The sequence below is a fragment of the Drosophila serrata genome, unplaced genomic scaffold, assembly GCF_035046125.1.
Source record: "Drosophila serrata isolate PLE 108 unplaced genomic scaffold, ASM3504612v1 contig_349, whole genome shotgun sequence".
NCBI classification, from domain to species: Eukaryota; Metazoa; Arthropoda; class Insecta; order Diptera; family Drosophilidae; genus Drosophila; species Drosophila serrata.
In genome coordinates this window covers 318,256-333,764 of record NW_028257247.1, presented here as the reverse complement: position 1 = coordinate 333,764, position 15,509 = coordinate 318,256, and the positions used below count along the sequence as shown (strand labels likewise).

The window sequence follows — 15,509 nt, the reverse complement described above, 5'->3', positions numbered from 1 at the left end:
TTAGTTGCATAGCCTTTAATTGGATTTTTCCATTTCAGCTGGCCCCTGCTCTTTAACCTTCCTGTTTCCTCTTGCTTTACCTTGTTTACCCTTTTTGTACACTGAGGAAAAGAAAGCCCAGAGGTGCAACAAGAATAGAATTATAGACCTTTTTTCCAAAATTATTTGTACAGCTATATATTAGCTGTATATTAGCTACAAAGGTATAGTTAGAAGGATCCAGTTCTTGAACCAGTGTTACAATTTTACGGACAAGAAAAGTTTATGTCGTGGCAAACTATCTTTAACAGGGACCCAGACTCCTTGTCAAATTCATTTCCAGACAGCAGAAATAAAAGATACTGCATTGTAACTGTTTAAAGCGCTTTACAGCACAATTTTGGGCTAATCAGCACTCTGTTGGTATTTTTCGTAGGGATAAATAACAGTCGGTTAGGCAATCAACTTGGTTTAACGACACGATAATCTAGTATTAATCTTTTTCGATCGGATTGCTATCTGGGACTTTAACAGTGAGAGTATTGTTTAAAGAAACCACAAATATAAATTCAAATAAAGCACCAAATGAGATCTTTTAAACAACACACGACCAGAAAATAATTCTTTAAACTTGAACCCGCGAATGTTATCGAAAATATTTCCCCAAGTGCATCTCCTTCTGTCTCTCTGTTCCTATCGCATTAATCGGAATCGTTTTACTTACCTTTGGGACCCACATTTGGTGGTGTGCGTACTTTTCCTGCGGTTAATGTTACTACCGGTGACGCTGACTACGTTACTGTCGCTATATCTGGGACTCCTGCCGCCCCGATATCTGCAGTTGTTATCTAGACTTATTTTTGGCTGCAATTTTCATTAGTGTGTGGCAATGGGCTGAGCTCTTCTCCGTTTGGTTGGGTTTATGGTTAGAGTTTGCGTGGGATTAACCAGTTTTCGGGGTAAACGGAAAGAGAATTCTATTGTTCTTGTTTTGATTGCTACGTGCAGATGTCTGGAAAGTGATTTTTGAGCGGGTTTTCTTCTTTTATGATTACAATTATTATTACAGCAAACAGAACTAATTTCATTTATTTCTTACTTTCAGGTAGGTGAACTGGTCGAAACTAAATACAGTTGCACTTGGCAGAGAATCTCGATAAGTATAAATTAAATGTTTTTGAATACATTATAAGAACACGTCCCTAAGTCATATCGAAACGGGGCAATAGAAGAAACGAAAAATAGGAAAAACAATCATTTCCGGTTGGATTTAGGAGGCAGCCTTTGGATTATGACAGCAGCCATCGAGCAATGAAAACGAAAGCAATCGTCTAGTCTGCCCCCATATGTTGCCTCGGGGCCCTTTGTTCCACGGATCCTATTCAGCATTCGACTGCGTTCCTGCTGTTGTTATGATTGGCCCGGCTCAATGAGGCCTGTGAATGAAATGTTTATTAGCCTGATTATTGTTCATAGACCAGCCGCACAGTCTCTGCCCCGCTTCGCAATTGATTTTCCCAGAGGCTGCTGCAAGTCGGTCGAGTCACGAACTTCCTGGGCCACGCCCCCCATTGCAGTCCCAGCTAAATTAGCAATTGTCACATTGCGACGAATGCATCAAGGAGGGATGGATAGAGACAAGAGCAGAGGGAATTTTCCTCCACTCCGTGTTGAGTTTTCCCCCCAACAAACTGTTTGCAGCCATTGAAAGCATCTCCTTCTCCACTGGGGGTGGTGGAAAATTCGTAACAATTAGCACTCAAGATAGATGGCATGGAAATGGATGGAAAAGTCAGGGAGAAATGGGAAATAGAAGAGTGGCACAGACAGGGAAAAATGTTGCTGCTGCAGCTCCTATTACAATGGAAATGGAGGAAAGAGGGAAACCCTTGTGGCGAGCATAAGTTATGACCTTATTCGGGAATTATGATTGTTTTCTTTACACTCACCAGCAGGATCTTAGCTATTCCTTCTCTGGTAGTTTATGAGACAAATTCATCTTAATTACCTTTAAACTCTCAGCTCAAGAGACACTACATCTCTACGTCTTTCACCCGAAAATCAAAGACCCCCGCATGCTCCATTAGCGTCACACAAATTGTACCTAAAGAAATCCATCAGAAGGGGCCCCCACAATAAAAACCAATTCCAATGAAATTTTTCATTCCCCCAAATTGAAAAAGCGCAAAGAACGAGGCAAGAAAACAGAGGACGCCGGGACAGACGGACGACTAGCAAACAAATAGCCACGGACCCGGACCCGGACCCGGACCCGAGCCCGAATCTCTGCCTTTGCTAGAACACAATAGCCAGGGGAGCAGGCCGAGGGGAAAGAATCTCGAGAATCCCTTTTTATGGTGCAGCGAAACTCGGGCTGAATGAAAACGCTGCCGGAGAGACGAGAGACGGCCAGCGACCAACGCTAAGTGGGAAGCTGAGCAAACAACGCGACCAAGACCCCTCCTTCCTCAGGGGGGTGGAGATGCCTTGGCCATGACGGCGATGACGATGACGACGATGACGATGGCGATGACGCTGTGCCTATGTCTGTAGCATATTATTAAGTGTAGCCAGAAGCAATTAGGTGTAGATAAGCAAACAATAATGTTCCCAGTCACGTACCGACTCCGGGTCCGGGTCCGGGCATTTCCCGACCTCAGAGAGCAGGCTATGGATGGTCCAAGGGTTCGATTGTGTCACTTTCGGAACATCCATCAGTGGTTAACATTTTATCGCACTTTTACGTTTACACAAAAAATTTTAGTATGTGAAGTGAGTAACCTGGATGAGTGCATTCATTCCAATCAGGATTAACTCGTCCTACTTGTAGGTTCAAAGCCTTAGATATATCCCTTGGAGCTTCTTATTTGAATTGGCAGTATTCAGAACTCCGATTAGATCCTTTTGTCAATGCTTTTGATAGTTGCTCAAGCCCCTTCAATAACAACCTTCTGAATCCTGGGCTCTTGGCGTCATCTAAATCTTACCCAAGGTCGCTGCCTAGATAGATTAGAATACGATCCTGCACATTCTTAAGTAAACTTACCCATCTGGGAAACGATATCAGCGAAGAGGCCAAGTAGCCCAGGATGCAGAACACCGTCCAGGACTGGAAAGGGATTGAGCCCCTGTTGGTTATGCACATGCAGTGTGTACTGCATTCCATGCATCTTGACACGGGTCGGTTCTCGTAGGCCAACATTGATGGGTTTATGATCATCTGGCAGCCGATCCTCGGTGAATAAAAGCAGCAGAACGTGCTGATGTATTCTGTGACAGATAACCGTGGTTAAAGGGCTCGCAGGCCGGCATGATACTAACCTACGTTGAACTCTTTAGGTGTGCATGATTCGTGCGGGTCGTCAAAGGGTTTCACCGTGGACGTTACATCATGAAACGGACCAGTATGGACGGTATGGATGATAGAGCCGGGCTCGCAGAAGTATCCAGTTCTGTTAACCTGACAGTGAAACTTATAGATCTTATTGCAATTGACGCATTGTCCCATGGCACCTGGTCAAGGGTTTCCAATATAGTTTCAGGGATACAACGAGAGCCAGGAGGTGGGCTTACCTGGTCCTAAGAGCAGTACAGCGGCCACCAAGAGTTGGGTGCCAACTAACATTTTGAAATAAGAAATTGACAATAATTTTTGTGTGTACTTTCTCCATAAATACCTGTATCGAAAAATTTAGACAAATGATTGAAAAACCAGAGTCCTAGTCGGAGTAATAACAATACCACACTGATATCCTTTCAAGATGCAGCCATCGCGCCCATAATTAACGGCAGCCGGATGACGTTTGCATATTTTAAAGACGGCAACTCTGCAATACGATTGGTCTTTAATGAACTCTTCCTCAGATGGCCGAGTTCCCCAGAATTCTGAGCTCATTATGCTACGTGGGCTGACAATGACCGACGATTCTTGGAAATCCCAGTCGAGCAGCAGAATGCAGAGGCCGCCAAGAGTGGGCATTAATAACAGGCGATGGCAAGGATGCTGAATAGTCACTCCCTTTTCCTTCATTTCCCCTTGGAGTTGATGGAAGTCGGAGTTCACTCAAGTTTACTTCTTAAAATCTGGATGACAATCACATGATAACATAATAATCGTTACTCTAAGCGAAGGTTTCTGCTAAAGTATGTACTTTCTGCTTCAATTAAACCCCTAACACTCTCTAATTTCATCACTAGGGGGTTTTGGTTCGTTTTAGTTATCCTTTAAATTTGAACTGCACAATCGGGTAGACAGTGCCTGCATTGTTATTCAAATGCCGCCATTAATACTTCGCTGGCAATTGCAAATGCGACGACGACAAATGCACGAGGCCCTGTGAGTATGGAATCATTCCCATGCGAATGAGTGGTTTCTCCGGCCACACTCCATGTGTGAGTGCTTCTTCGAGCCACATCCGATCCCCCTTCTCCCAGTCCGCCTTGAATCCCTTTCAGGCATTCATTCATATGTAAATTCCTGCAACTTCGACTGTCGGGTGACGGTTTTTCCATGGCCTTTCTCTACTCCTTTTGTCCTGTGAACCTGCCCAAGGTTCGTGAGCTTCGTTCGGAAATTAAATATAGGAAAATGGAGTTCCAAGTGCTTTGAATTTATTAACCTTCGTTCGGCGCCTCCCCACATCACTGGCCAGATTCGGTGGCGTTAATGGAAACATTGCATCCATAAAACTCTTCCCTCGAAACTCAGCCCATGGTGCACGATTGTATCTCCCGAGCGGGGGGAAATGGGGATGGCAGTTATAGTTGGAAGAAAAAATTGAAATCAAAATCATTTGTACGTCTGCATTGGTCTGGGGAGAAACCCCGCATGGCACCACCAACAAAGAATCGGCAACATCAACAATGACACCAGGCAACATCAATAAAGGCAGCACCAACAGCAACAGCAACAACTGCCACTATCGAGCCCACATCATCATCATCATCATCGTCATCATCCCCCAAAAAAATGTATTAAATTTCAGTTGCCATTGCCTACCCTGTTCAGTTCCTCAGTCCCTCCTCGAGTTCCCAGAGTCCCCCGAGCATTTAATGAATTTATCAGCTGTGACCCATCGCCAACTCTGATCTTGGACTGGTTCCATTTGTGCATTTCGAAGAAACGAAGACACGAGGAATCTTCCAAGTTCTCTCCCAGATTAATGGTCAGTAAATGTTAATGAATTTGTCTGCGAGATCACCAATTAAAGTGCTTTATACTTGTAATTTTTAATAATAAAACCTAATACATAATGGGTGTATAATCCAAGCCCCAAAGATTTACCTCTTTAAAAACATAGCGAAGGCGTTTAGATATCGAAGTAAGTCTCACTCGATTCGGTTAATTCATTCGTTTATTTTAAATCAAACAAGAAAAAAAGATAACTTCTGCTCGCCGAAGTTTTTATACCCTTGCAGGTTGCAGTTTGATCTTTAGGAATCAATACAAGATAAATTATATAAATTTATGTCAAAACAACATATTTAAAGTATTACAGTTAAAGTTTTACATTCACATTTTGGGGTTTTCTTTAAATCTAACGATCGTTTGTATGACAGCTAAATGATATAGCAGTCCGATTTTCATAAAATTAAATCGGAAATTCTAGAATAAAGTAAAATGGCTATATCTCAAATTATATGAAAATCTGTTGAAAATTGGAAAAGTAAGAATTTGTTCTAAAAACTTTCCGATCGTTTGTATGGCAGCTAAATGATATAGTCGTCCGACCCGGCCCGTTCCGACATGTATGCGAGTGAGAGTATAAAGAAGACTAACTGCAAAGTTTCATTGAGTAAGCTTCAAAACTGTTTCCGTAGAAACGGACAGACGGACTTGGCTAGATCGACTCGGCTGTTGATTCTTATTAAGAATATATCTATATAATTAATATGGTCGGAAATTATAAAACCCTGCAAGGGTATAAAAAATCATGTTTTTGATCGATTACATATTGTTTCCTATCGATTTAAACGATACAATTTCTAAAAGGTTTGAAACTTTTCCAGGATCAAGAACTACCCTCACACTATTTTAAAATAACTAGTTATATTGACAATTTTAAACTTGGGGTCATTATTAGTTTGAGTTAATAAAGTTTAATGTTTATTTTGTATTCGAATCGTAAAAAGTGATACAATTGTCTGGCGAGTTCAATCAGAAAACATAATTTTCTCATCGTTATTTTTGTCCCGGTCTTAAAACTGCCTGTTAGTATTTAGCAGTCAGTTTCCGGCTAAGAAAACTGCCTACTGTGCTACAGTCTAAATGTGAGTTTTAGCATTGACAGAGACCCGGAACTCCCTGGCAAATATTTTCGGTCCGGAAATGAAAAGTACAATTCAGTATTTTACGGATATATTCGATAATTAACAGCAAAGTTAACAGCACTGTTATTGTGTTCCGTTTAAATACTTTTTCTGAGGGTTGAAAAGTAACTTGTTTAATCGTAAAATCGTAATCAAGCACCTTGTTAGTGACTGGTCTTAGAAAGATAGTTGAATAACTATTACATTTACTGAACATTGAGTAACGGAATAAGTTATTTCTACTTTATTTTACAATGTATAGACCCAGATATAAGTCCGAGTTCCCTACTATAACATTCCTGCATGTTTTTCTACCTTTGCTCGCGTAGCTAATTTTGTTCGATCCCCCTCGGCAATCCAATTTGTAAGACCCCCAGATCTTTCGCTTTGGCTCCCTCTTGTAATGATAAATCATCTTTTGTTTTCTCGCTTTGTATTTTTTTTTCTCTGATTTGGTAAACGCTTCCCCGGCTCTTTGCTTGGGATGCCTCTTGAGCGATTCAGTTCCAGACTCCGGGATTCGGTTTCATGCCGCAGCTCCTTCACCTTGACTGAGCATTCGAAAATTTCAATGTAATTTCATGACTGTGTCGAGCGCACGCATTTTGATTGATACTTTAGCACTACTTAAAGGCCATCGGCCTGCTCCCTCTCCGCTTTCCGCTGTCCGCTGTCCGCTGTCCGATTCCCAGATTCTCGGTTCCGACGAAATTCAATTTTCGGGCGAAATGCATTCTGTGGATTCATCATCAATCTCTATCTCTCTCACCCAAAAAAAAGAAAAAACAGAAAAAAGTTTATTTCCTGCGGCGTTTTAAACTTTCGAATTTCGAATGCCTGCGACGCTCATTAGGCGACAGGAGCGGCTCGTTCGCTGTACAGGTGGGGGTGTGGGCGGGATGGGCGTGGCCCACGTCCGGCCTCGACTTTGACTCCGGTTTGAGTTCGAGTTCGAGTTGGAGTTGGAGTTGGAGTCCAAGTTCTGGCTCATTTCGTATGCCGTTAGGCGGCCCAATGTAATTATTCAATACATTTTACGTGCCCCGCAAGCCAAACATGGCCTGTGCCTCGCCCCCAAACATGACCGCACGCCCCCTTCTGCCCGACGCCTCGGCTGTTTGCCAAAGCCTATAGTATGTATGTATGTATGTATGTGAGTCGTCACTGGAGCTTTCCACTTGAGCTTCATTAGAATATGTTTGTGTCTGCTATATGTCGTTGACTTGTGTTGAACTGGCCAGCGTCTGCGCCGGACTCTTACCAACCCAACACGCTCATCCTGGCTGCCGCTTCCTTTTGGCGCTTTCGGCGCACTTTTGCAATTTATTAAACATTTTATTGCGCCCCAAGGCGTACTTGCCCGCAAGGAACCGGATTCTCCTCACAAAAACAGCCACTGAAAACTTGCGGAATTCGTATTGAGGAGAGAAAGAAAGGAACGCAGGAATGCCACATTGCTAAAGAGCAGGACAATTAAAGGTACAGCGCCCAGGAAGGCGATGCTGACACAGGTGGCCACAAACCACCACCGGCCCCATATCCGAACCCAACTTCTAAAACCAACAGTTCGATTGGGGACGAGGGTTGAGAAAAATGGGTATTTGAGGAGAAACCTTTAAAGGGAAATCTGCAATTCATTGGAATTGTAATAGTGAACGAACTTGGGGATTTTATGGAATGTTGAATTCAATTAATTTTTATTTTTCACACCAAAACTTAACCTAAAGTTGTAAATGTCCTGATATGAGATTCGGTTCTATTTTACAAACACGTACAAGTTACTTAAAATTGTTTAAGCAAGATAGCTTCTTCATTAATATTAAAAAATGATGTTTCTATATCCTTGCCGTTTTTAATTTGATAGATTTCTTTTATTTCATTCAATTTATTTAAATATCTTAATCAATTGTTTACGTTTACAAATTGAACAACCGTTCTTGAACAGGTGTAATATATTGTCATTCAATCTGGTAGGTTCCAAATTATGCACATACTACATACAATAGAAACAATATATTGTATCTGAAAAATAACAATGAGAAACTTGAGACAAGCTATGTTAACATGTTAACGGGCAGACGGAAATGGCTAGATCGATTCAGCTGTTGACACTAATCAAGAATATACATATGTATGTACATTATACGTAAGCTAATGACTCATTTAATAGTTGCAAACTTATGATAAATTATAATACTTTGAAATGGTATAACGAATCTGGTCTAGAAAAAAAAACTGCATAGCTTACAGTAACCTACATTATTTGTAATTGTGAGAATGTGATGTATTAGCACTGTTGCTCTTATTATTTTTAATATTTAGTTTTTTCTAAAAAGTAGTTTATAGAATCCTACATATGTATGTACATATTTATAAATGATGGAGATATTATATCATTCTGGTTATTTAATTTGTAGTATTCAGAATACATGAAGATGTTGAAAAAAGTCACTGGGACTTCGTCTAGCTTCGAAAAGCATCGTGTGCCTTCGGGAGTTCGGTGTGATCATCTATGACTTAAAATAAAAAAGTAGTATCTTTTATTTTTCGCGTTGTCTTCAATAAAGATTAAGATCTTATACGAACTCATGTAAATATTATATTTTTCTTTGTATCGTTCTGCCTCAGCTGTATTCTTCCAGACTTAAATCCTCCTCTTTGATCCTTTTCTTAAATTTTTATCGCAGGACAAACTCCCGCACAAGAATATGCACTACACAAAAAAAGAAAAGACAATTCGTTCGTCGACACTTTTCCAAACTCATTTCAAACTTTTCCCTCGGAAGAGGCTGGTAAAAAGCGCAGCTAGTGCAAGAGCAAAGAAACACAGGCAAACACTACGCACACACACACACACAGAGAGAGAGAGGAGAGGAAAAAATTGATTGCTCGACAGGTTGGCTGAGCGAGCGAGATGGCAGATGGCAAAGAACTACCAACAATGTCAAAACAAATGTTACATCGGCGGGCGAGAGGGAGAGCAAGTAGGATGAAGCTGCGGGAGCGAGGGAGAGAGAGAAGTGCCAGCAGGCGGTGTGTTTTTATGTTGACGCCAAAGTCGACGCTGGCTGCGCAGTCGGTGCTGGCAGCTGTGATTTGATGTTGTTGTTCTTCTATTTGTTCCCGCCAAACAATGCGACTGCTCCGGTCCCCTACTCCCTATTCATCTTCATCCCGCCATTCCACTTTCTCCCCACGCGGCTCTCAGATAGCTCTGGAGGATTCCCGAGTACTTAATGGAATACATTCGAAATTGACATAATGCCGCTCCGATTGACAACAACGCCAAACAGTTGCAACAGGCCCGGAAAGCTGCGCCAAGTGTTTGGCCAGCCAAAGCGACATTTGCTGTATCGCATGCAGCCACGAGTTGGCAATGGCTATTGATAAGCCGCAGGCGAATCGGAGGGGGGTCTCCGGTCATAGCGATTGGACAGCAATAAGCACTAAGAGCCATTTCAAATTTCCACTAAAGTATATATTTAAAACCTAGATGAAGTGGAAGTTTAAACGCAAGCGATGGATACAATAGTGTGCATGGAATAAGCAAACAAACATTTGTAGACTGTCTTCAGTGTTGCTCAACATGTTCCTAGAAACATTTGCCCTTGTTTGGGCATTGCTCAACAAGTTCCCAGCAACAAATATCTTAATTTGTCAACATTTTCTTCTGCCTTCCGTCATGTTTGTTTGATGTTGCTCATACACGTTCCTAGCAGCATTTGGGTTCATTAGTCAAAATGTTTTTCTGCATTTGTTTTTATATAATTAAATTTGTTCATTAATTTAAGCATAATTAGAATAGGGAAAAATCAATGTCCTTATAGTTTCCCCAGAATGCTTTAGGTAACGGGTATTTCAGAGTCGGTGACACTTGTTTTTGGTGATTGTTGGGTTGCTCAACATTTATCTTCTACTTACATTTTCTTCTGCATTTCTCTATGTTTAATTTATATAGAAATTATTTTTACTTAATAATTAACTATGTCCTTATAATTTCATTAACAATGCTGGGTATTTTTCAATCGAGTTGGAAAATATTAATGTATTTCTCAAATTAACAGTTCATTAACGAATAAATAATAATAATGACTCGCCTGTCTGGAAATTTCTCTCTATGGCCTCTGCCGGCACTCGCACAGAATGCATCGTCGTTTTTTTATTTATTTTTTAGAGCTATATAAATATCCTAGCCATTTCGTTCTATTTTATTTCTAACTCATACAAATGTAATGTAATTCTACCATTTCAATGTATTACCTGGCCACTGTTGTTTTTAATGATTGCCTAAGGTCCTGGACCTTTAATTCGATACAAACCACTGGTGGAATAACCCAAACGGGTACCATTCACATATCAGAGGCTTTGGTCTGCATTTTTTGTTCTGCTGCTGCTGCCGCCTTGGTGTTAATCCCCGTGCCTCGTTATAGGTTCAAGCCAGGACCGGATCCAGTTCCAGGTCCAGCCTGGTCCCCGGGTCTTTGGCTGAGAAGGAAAGGCAAGCACAGCCAAATTGCGTGTGCAAACAGAGCTGAGCTGCAGCTTCATTAGCGAGGGTTGCTCAGGACAAACACATGCACACATGTGTGCAGTGCCGTTTTATTATTATTTCCTTTATTGTTTAGCGCGTTATAATTGGGGTGCCGTGAGGGGGGTCCAGTCAGGCAGGATATTCATACGAACATCTGTATGTATTTGGGTACACACTACTAGGCACACAGTGCACTCGCCCGGAAGACCTATTTTCTGTTTACTCAGCTCTCTGTTTGGTACAAGTGGAGTCCAGGGTCCAAAGTAGTGACTTCTTATGGAGATCAACAATGCCCCAAGTCCAGGTATCCTTTCCAGAACTTGATAGCGCAACGTGGAAAAACAATTGAGTGAGATATAAAATTCTGTTTCTACTCAAAACATTAGGTTGGAGAAACAATTTCACCGGAGGGAGTTCCTAAAACAACCAACGACCTCGTCAATTTAAAAGTTTTTTGACAGTAATTATTAATTAGTATTTTAACATTGGGATAAATAGATTTGTTTGTTTTCAAGATATTTGTCTCAATTCTCACTCTTATTTACTTTTCTAATGTATATGTCAATTCCTGATATGGGTATCCCACAATTTAATGTAGGAGGATTGTCTCACCTCACAAACTGGATGTTCGGGTTAGGTAGCTATGTATCTTTAGCTTTTAAATTTCTCCACCCGACCCCTACCGGCACCATGCCTCTTTGCTCTCACTATGTATCAGCTTTTGTTGGTAAAATCTAGCTACTTTTACAGTTAAGTAGAGTTTTTTTGTCTAATCATTGTTATTTTTCATTCAGTATCATATATAATATAATATACTCCAAATCTAGCCGCATTACTCGTATTACTCACACAAATGCAATTGTAACAGAATTAATTTTAATTTGTTGTTGTTAATTAAATACAATTAAAATTAATTGCACAAAACTGAGAAACCCGCAGAGGTTATTTTGTAAAATAAATCAAATTTAAATAGTTAGTCCCTCGTACCACCCATAACTCATGCATATGTCTAAAACCACCCGAACGCATAACACCTCCGCCCCTGTGAACCCATCAGCTGTCAAAAACAGTTTATAACGCCTGGAATTATGCCACACATAAATCAAAATTGACTCGTAAACAAATATGATATGGTGACATGTGGAAAGGAAGGGAACCACTGGCTCCTTTTCTTCGCCTCCCTATTTCTGGCATATTGGGTTGCTAAAAATGTGTAAAATTTATGCAGATTACCAAAAATTGCGTGAGTCGCTACCTGATCAAAGTGGAAGTTGGAGTGGAAACGGGAACTGTTGTTTTCATGTGGGAGGAGATCGAAAACATACGAGCCTGTCAGCCAGCGACGAAGGATTGGGCCTATAATTTACGACTGACGCCACGCTTACCCGGAAGCAGGGGCAATTTACTAAAGCGTTTCAGATCTGCTTTCTATTTTCCCCGAATCCATGGATGCTTCCGGAATCGTTTCACCAATTTGGCATGCCCTTCAACCATTTGGGTTCAAGGATTATTGTTTATTTCAAACTAAGATGGTGTATTATATAAGCATAAATCTGTATTATTCTAAAACTATGCGTTTTATAACGTACAAATAGTTTCCTTGTTTAAAAAGAACCGCTTAGGGAATATTACAATTTTGGTGGGAAGTTCGAGGAATTGTGGATTATCTTACACTTCTTAGACTTAAAAACATGGTCCCTTTTCAATTTACTCGAAATCTTACAATCAATTTCAAAATTATGAATATATGTATGTATGTACGTACATACATATGTAGATACATATGTATATGTATAAATGCCAGATGTATTATAACTCCAGTTTTGGGCAAGAAACCCACACTCAACTCGCAGATATAAAGTATTCAAGTTCAAACAAGCTTAAGTTGCATTAAAATGACGTGCGGAAATTTGGAAAAGTCTTATTTTCCCGCTTTCAATAGAAGGAAAGAAAATTGGCTTTTTAGCATCTATTCTTATCTAAAAATAAAGCATTAAAAAAAGATCAAATAGGATAGCTAGTCATGTGTTAATAACAGTACTATACCCAGCACCAAAATCATTGTGAGTAAAATTAAAAGTAACATGGATATTACTAAAGAGAAATTTAAATAAAAACCTGTTGTGCAATGAAGTTATCACCAAAAGTTGTGCATAGCTCTTAATATTCTCTGATACCTGTTCTTCCATACGGCGGACTTGACTAAATCGACTCGGCTGGTGATGAAGAATACTTACGTGTTCGGATATTGCCTCCTTTTGCCTGTATGTATGTACATACATACATACATATTTATGTACATATGTATATTGTCCGTCGGTACACCCTTGTACACTATGGCTATCAGGTATCAAATCAAGTCGATGGTGCCAACGGTACCAGCAATAGGACTTATGCCTAAAAAACAGTTGAACACATCTTTTTATAACTTGGAGTAGTACAAATCCGCAGTTTAAAAAGTGTACTACATAGTGTACCCAAGCATCCTGAAAGTTTAAACACGAAGAAAGCGCTGCTCTTACAAGTCACTGACAAATTTAGCAGGGACATTTGCCAGAGATTTATACAGCAAATTAAATATTTTTTTCACGCCAGCGGAGTGGGGGGAAAACGTCTAAATAATTAGATAAACATTTAAGCTTGGCAAGGCAGCCAGCGAAAAGGAAAGAAAGTAAATCGAGGCGAAGTGTCAAGAAGACGACGAGCAAGCGGCAGACACACAAAGTGAGGGGGAGTGGGAGTGGGATGCTATGTGGGGAGGAGTACGTGACCATAACATGAACTGCTGCCACCGACCTCTGCCCCGCCGCCTTTGCTCCAGCCCACCCCCCCTCCAGCACTTTGCTCACATTTTGCGGGTTCAAAGCAGAGAGACGACGACAAACAGGAAATATTTAACGTGCCAACAACAAAAGTGAAATATAAATAACAAGAAAGGAAGCTAACTTCGGCACGCCGAAGTTTATATACCCTTGCAGATAGAACTTCTATGAATAGGAATCCATACAATATAAATTATATATATTTGTGTTAAAAAACAATGAAGTAATACCTGCTTTCATTTCATTCACCTATACATATTATATTTGCAGTTTTACATTCACAGATTTGCATTTTTCCTCTACATCAAACGATCGTTTGTATGGCACCTATATGATATAGTCGTCCGATTTTTATGAAATTTGCCACAAAATTTAAGACTTATATAAAATGGCTATACCTCAAATTTGATGAAAATCAGCTGAAAACTAAAAAAGTTATAAATTTAATTGTATTCATTTCTCGATCGTTCCTATGGGAGCTATATGATATAGTCGTCCAATTTTCATAAAATTTTACACAAAATTTTAGAATAATATGAAATGGCTATATTTCAAATTTGATTAAATTCTGTTGAAAACTAAAAATGTTATCGCCACCGCGATTGTCAGTCTTCCGACAACAGCCACCGCCATTCTCATTCCTCTCAAATTTCTCGATCGTTCCTATGGTAGCTATATGATATATTAGTCCGATTTTCATAAAATTTTACACAAAATTGTAGAATAATATGAAACGGCTATATCTCAAATTTGATGAAAATCTGTTGAAAACTGAAAATGTTATACTTTTTAATTGAATTAATTTCTCGATCGTTCCTATGGGAGCTATATGATATAGTCGTCCGATTTTCATAAAATTTTACACAAAATTGTAGAATAATATGGAATGGCTATATCTCAAATTTGATCATTTGATTCTGTTGAAAACTAAAAATTTTATAATTTTTTTTGTAAAACTTTTCCGATCATTCCTATGACAGCTATATGATATAGTCGTCCGATCCGGCCCGTTCCGACATATATACGAGTGAGAGTATATAGAAGACTAACTGCAAAGTTTCATTCCGATAGCTTCAAAACTGAGAGACTAGTTTGCGTAGAAACGGACAGACGGACAGACGGACAGACGGACAGACGGACAGACGGACAGACGGACAGACGGACATGGTTAGATCGACTCGGCTGTTGATCCTGATCAAGAATATATATACTTTATATAGTCGGAGGTGCCTCCTTCACTGCGTTGCAAACTTCTGACTGAAATTATAATACCCTGCAAGGGTATAAAAATAATAATAATAATGGGCAGAAACGTAGGGAACCAGCGAGAGTGAGAGCAAGTTCCGAGGGTTGCACAGTGAGAGAAACCCAAAGGCGAAGAGAGAGAGAGTGCATGTTTCCGAAGTTGCTCGTGCCTTGGTGGCAACAACTTCGGTTGTTGCCGTTAGAATGGCCCAGCATACAGTGGGTGAAATGGGTTCATTAGCGAAAGAAAAGTATTCTTAAACAACATGTATTTGAATTATTGTAATAATTTGTACTCGGTTAGGGAAACTTTTTATGTTCTTGGAAGAAACGGTCCCATCTCCCGTGACGTGAATTATTTTACCTCTCTCTGCCAGTAGGTATACAATCATTAAAATAATAAATTATGCCCGCCAAGAAAAATCAGTTTTACTAGGACAAGATTCGTTTATTTACATGAGCATGTAATAATGATATAAAAATTTCCTCATTTTTATCCGTTGGATACTCGGCCGAACCCATTGTGCAGCGAGCCCTTTTTATATACAGGGAATTTCTCAGAAAAAGAGAGAGAGAGAGCGAAAGAGAGAAATCCTGTTTGCTCTCTTGAAAATTCTTCGGTT

The 15,509-nt window shown here is 40.1% G+C and overlaps 1 protein-coding gene and 1 pseudogene across 3 annotated transcripts; both read right to left on the bottom strand.

Annotated features, from left to right (window-relative positions):
- Positions 1 to 1,431: 1,431 nt before the first annotated feature.
- LOC147642817 (uncharacterized) lies at positions 1,432 to 2,694 on the bottom strand (annotated as a pseudogene).
- On the bottom strand, positions 2,666 to 12,865 carry LOC110189755 (uncharacterized). 3 transcript variants are annotated; one of them, XR_015272923.1, is made up of 4 exons: positions 3,553 to 12,865; positions 3,305 to 3,492; positions 3,026 to 3,249; positions 2,666 to 2,975 (listed from the first exon to the last, which is right to left on the bottom strand). XR_015272923.1 is itself a non-coding variant. In XM_020959966.2 (4 exons), the coding sequence occupies exons 1-4, from the start codon at positions 3,602 to 3,604 to the stop codon at positions 2,952 to 2,954; spliced, it is 492 nt and encodes a 163-aa protein (XP_020815625.1). In that variant the 5' UTR covers positions 3,605 to 12,865; the 3' UTR covers positions 2,666 to 2,951. The 3 variants fall into 3 exon arrangements, 2 of the variants coding, with proteins under 2 accessions (XP_020815625.1, XP_020815626.1); XM_020959966.2 differs by having other exon boundaries at positions 3,301 to 3,492; XM_020959967.2 differs by having other exon boundaries at positions 2,883 to 2,979; positions 3,301 to 3,492.
- Positions 12,866 to 15,509: the final 2,644 nt, after the last annotated feature.

What these genes read in the sequence shown, in the direction of transcription:
- LOC110189755 (XM_020959966.2), bottom strand. Translation starts at nt 3,604, where the DNA reads ATGTTAGTTGGCACCCAACTCTTGGTGGCCGCTGTACTGCTCTTAGGA. An exon ending in ACCTAAAGAGTTCAACGTAG is followed by an intron (nt 3,250 to 3,300) that starts GTTAGTATCATG and finishes TATCTGTCACAG; the next exon opens with AATACATCAGCACGTTCTGC. An exon ending in TGATATCGTTTCCCAGATGG is followed by an intron (nt 2,976 to 3,025) that starts GTAAGTTTACTT and finishes CTATCTAGGCAG; the next exon opens with CGACCTTGGGTAAGATTTAG.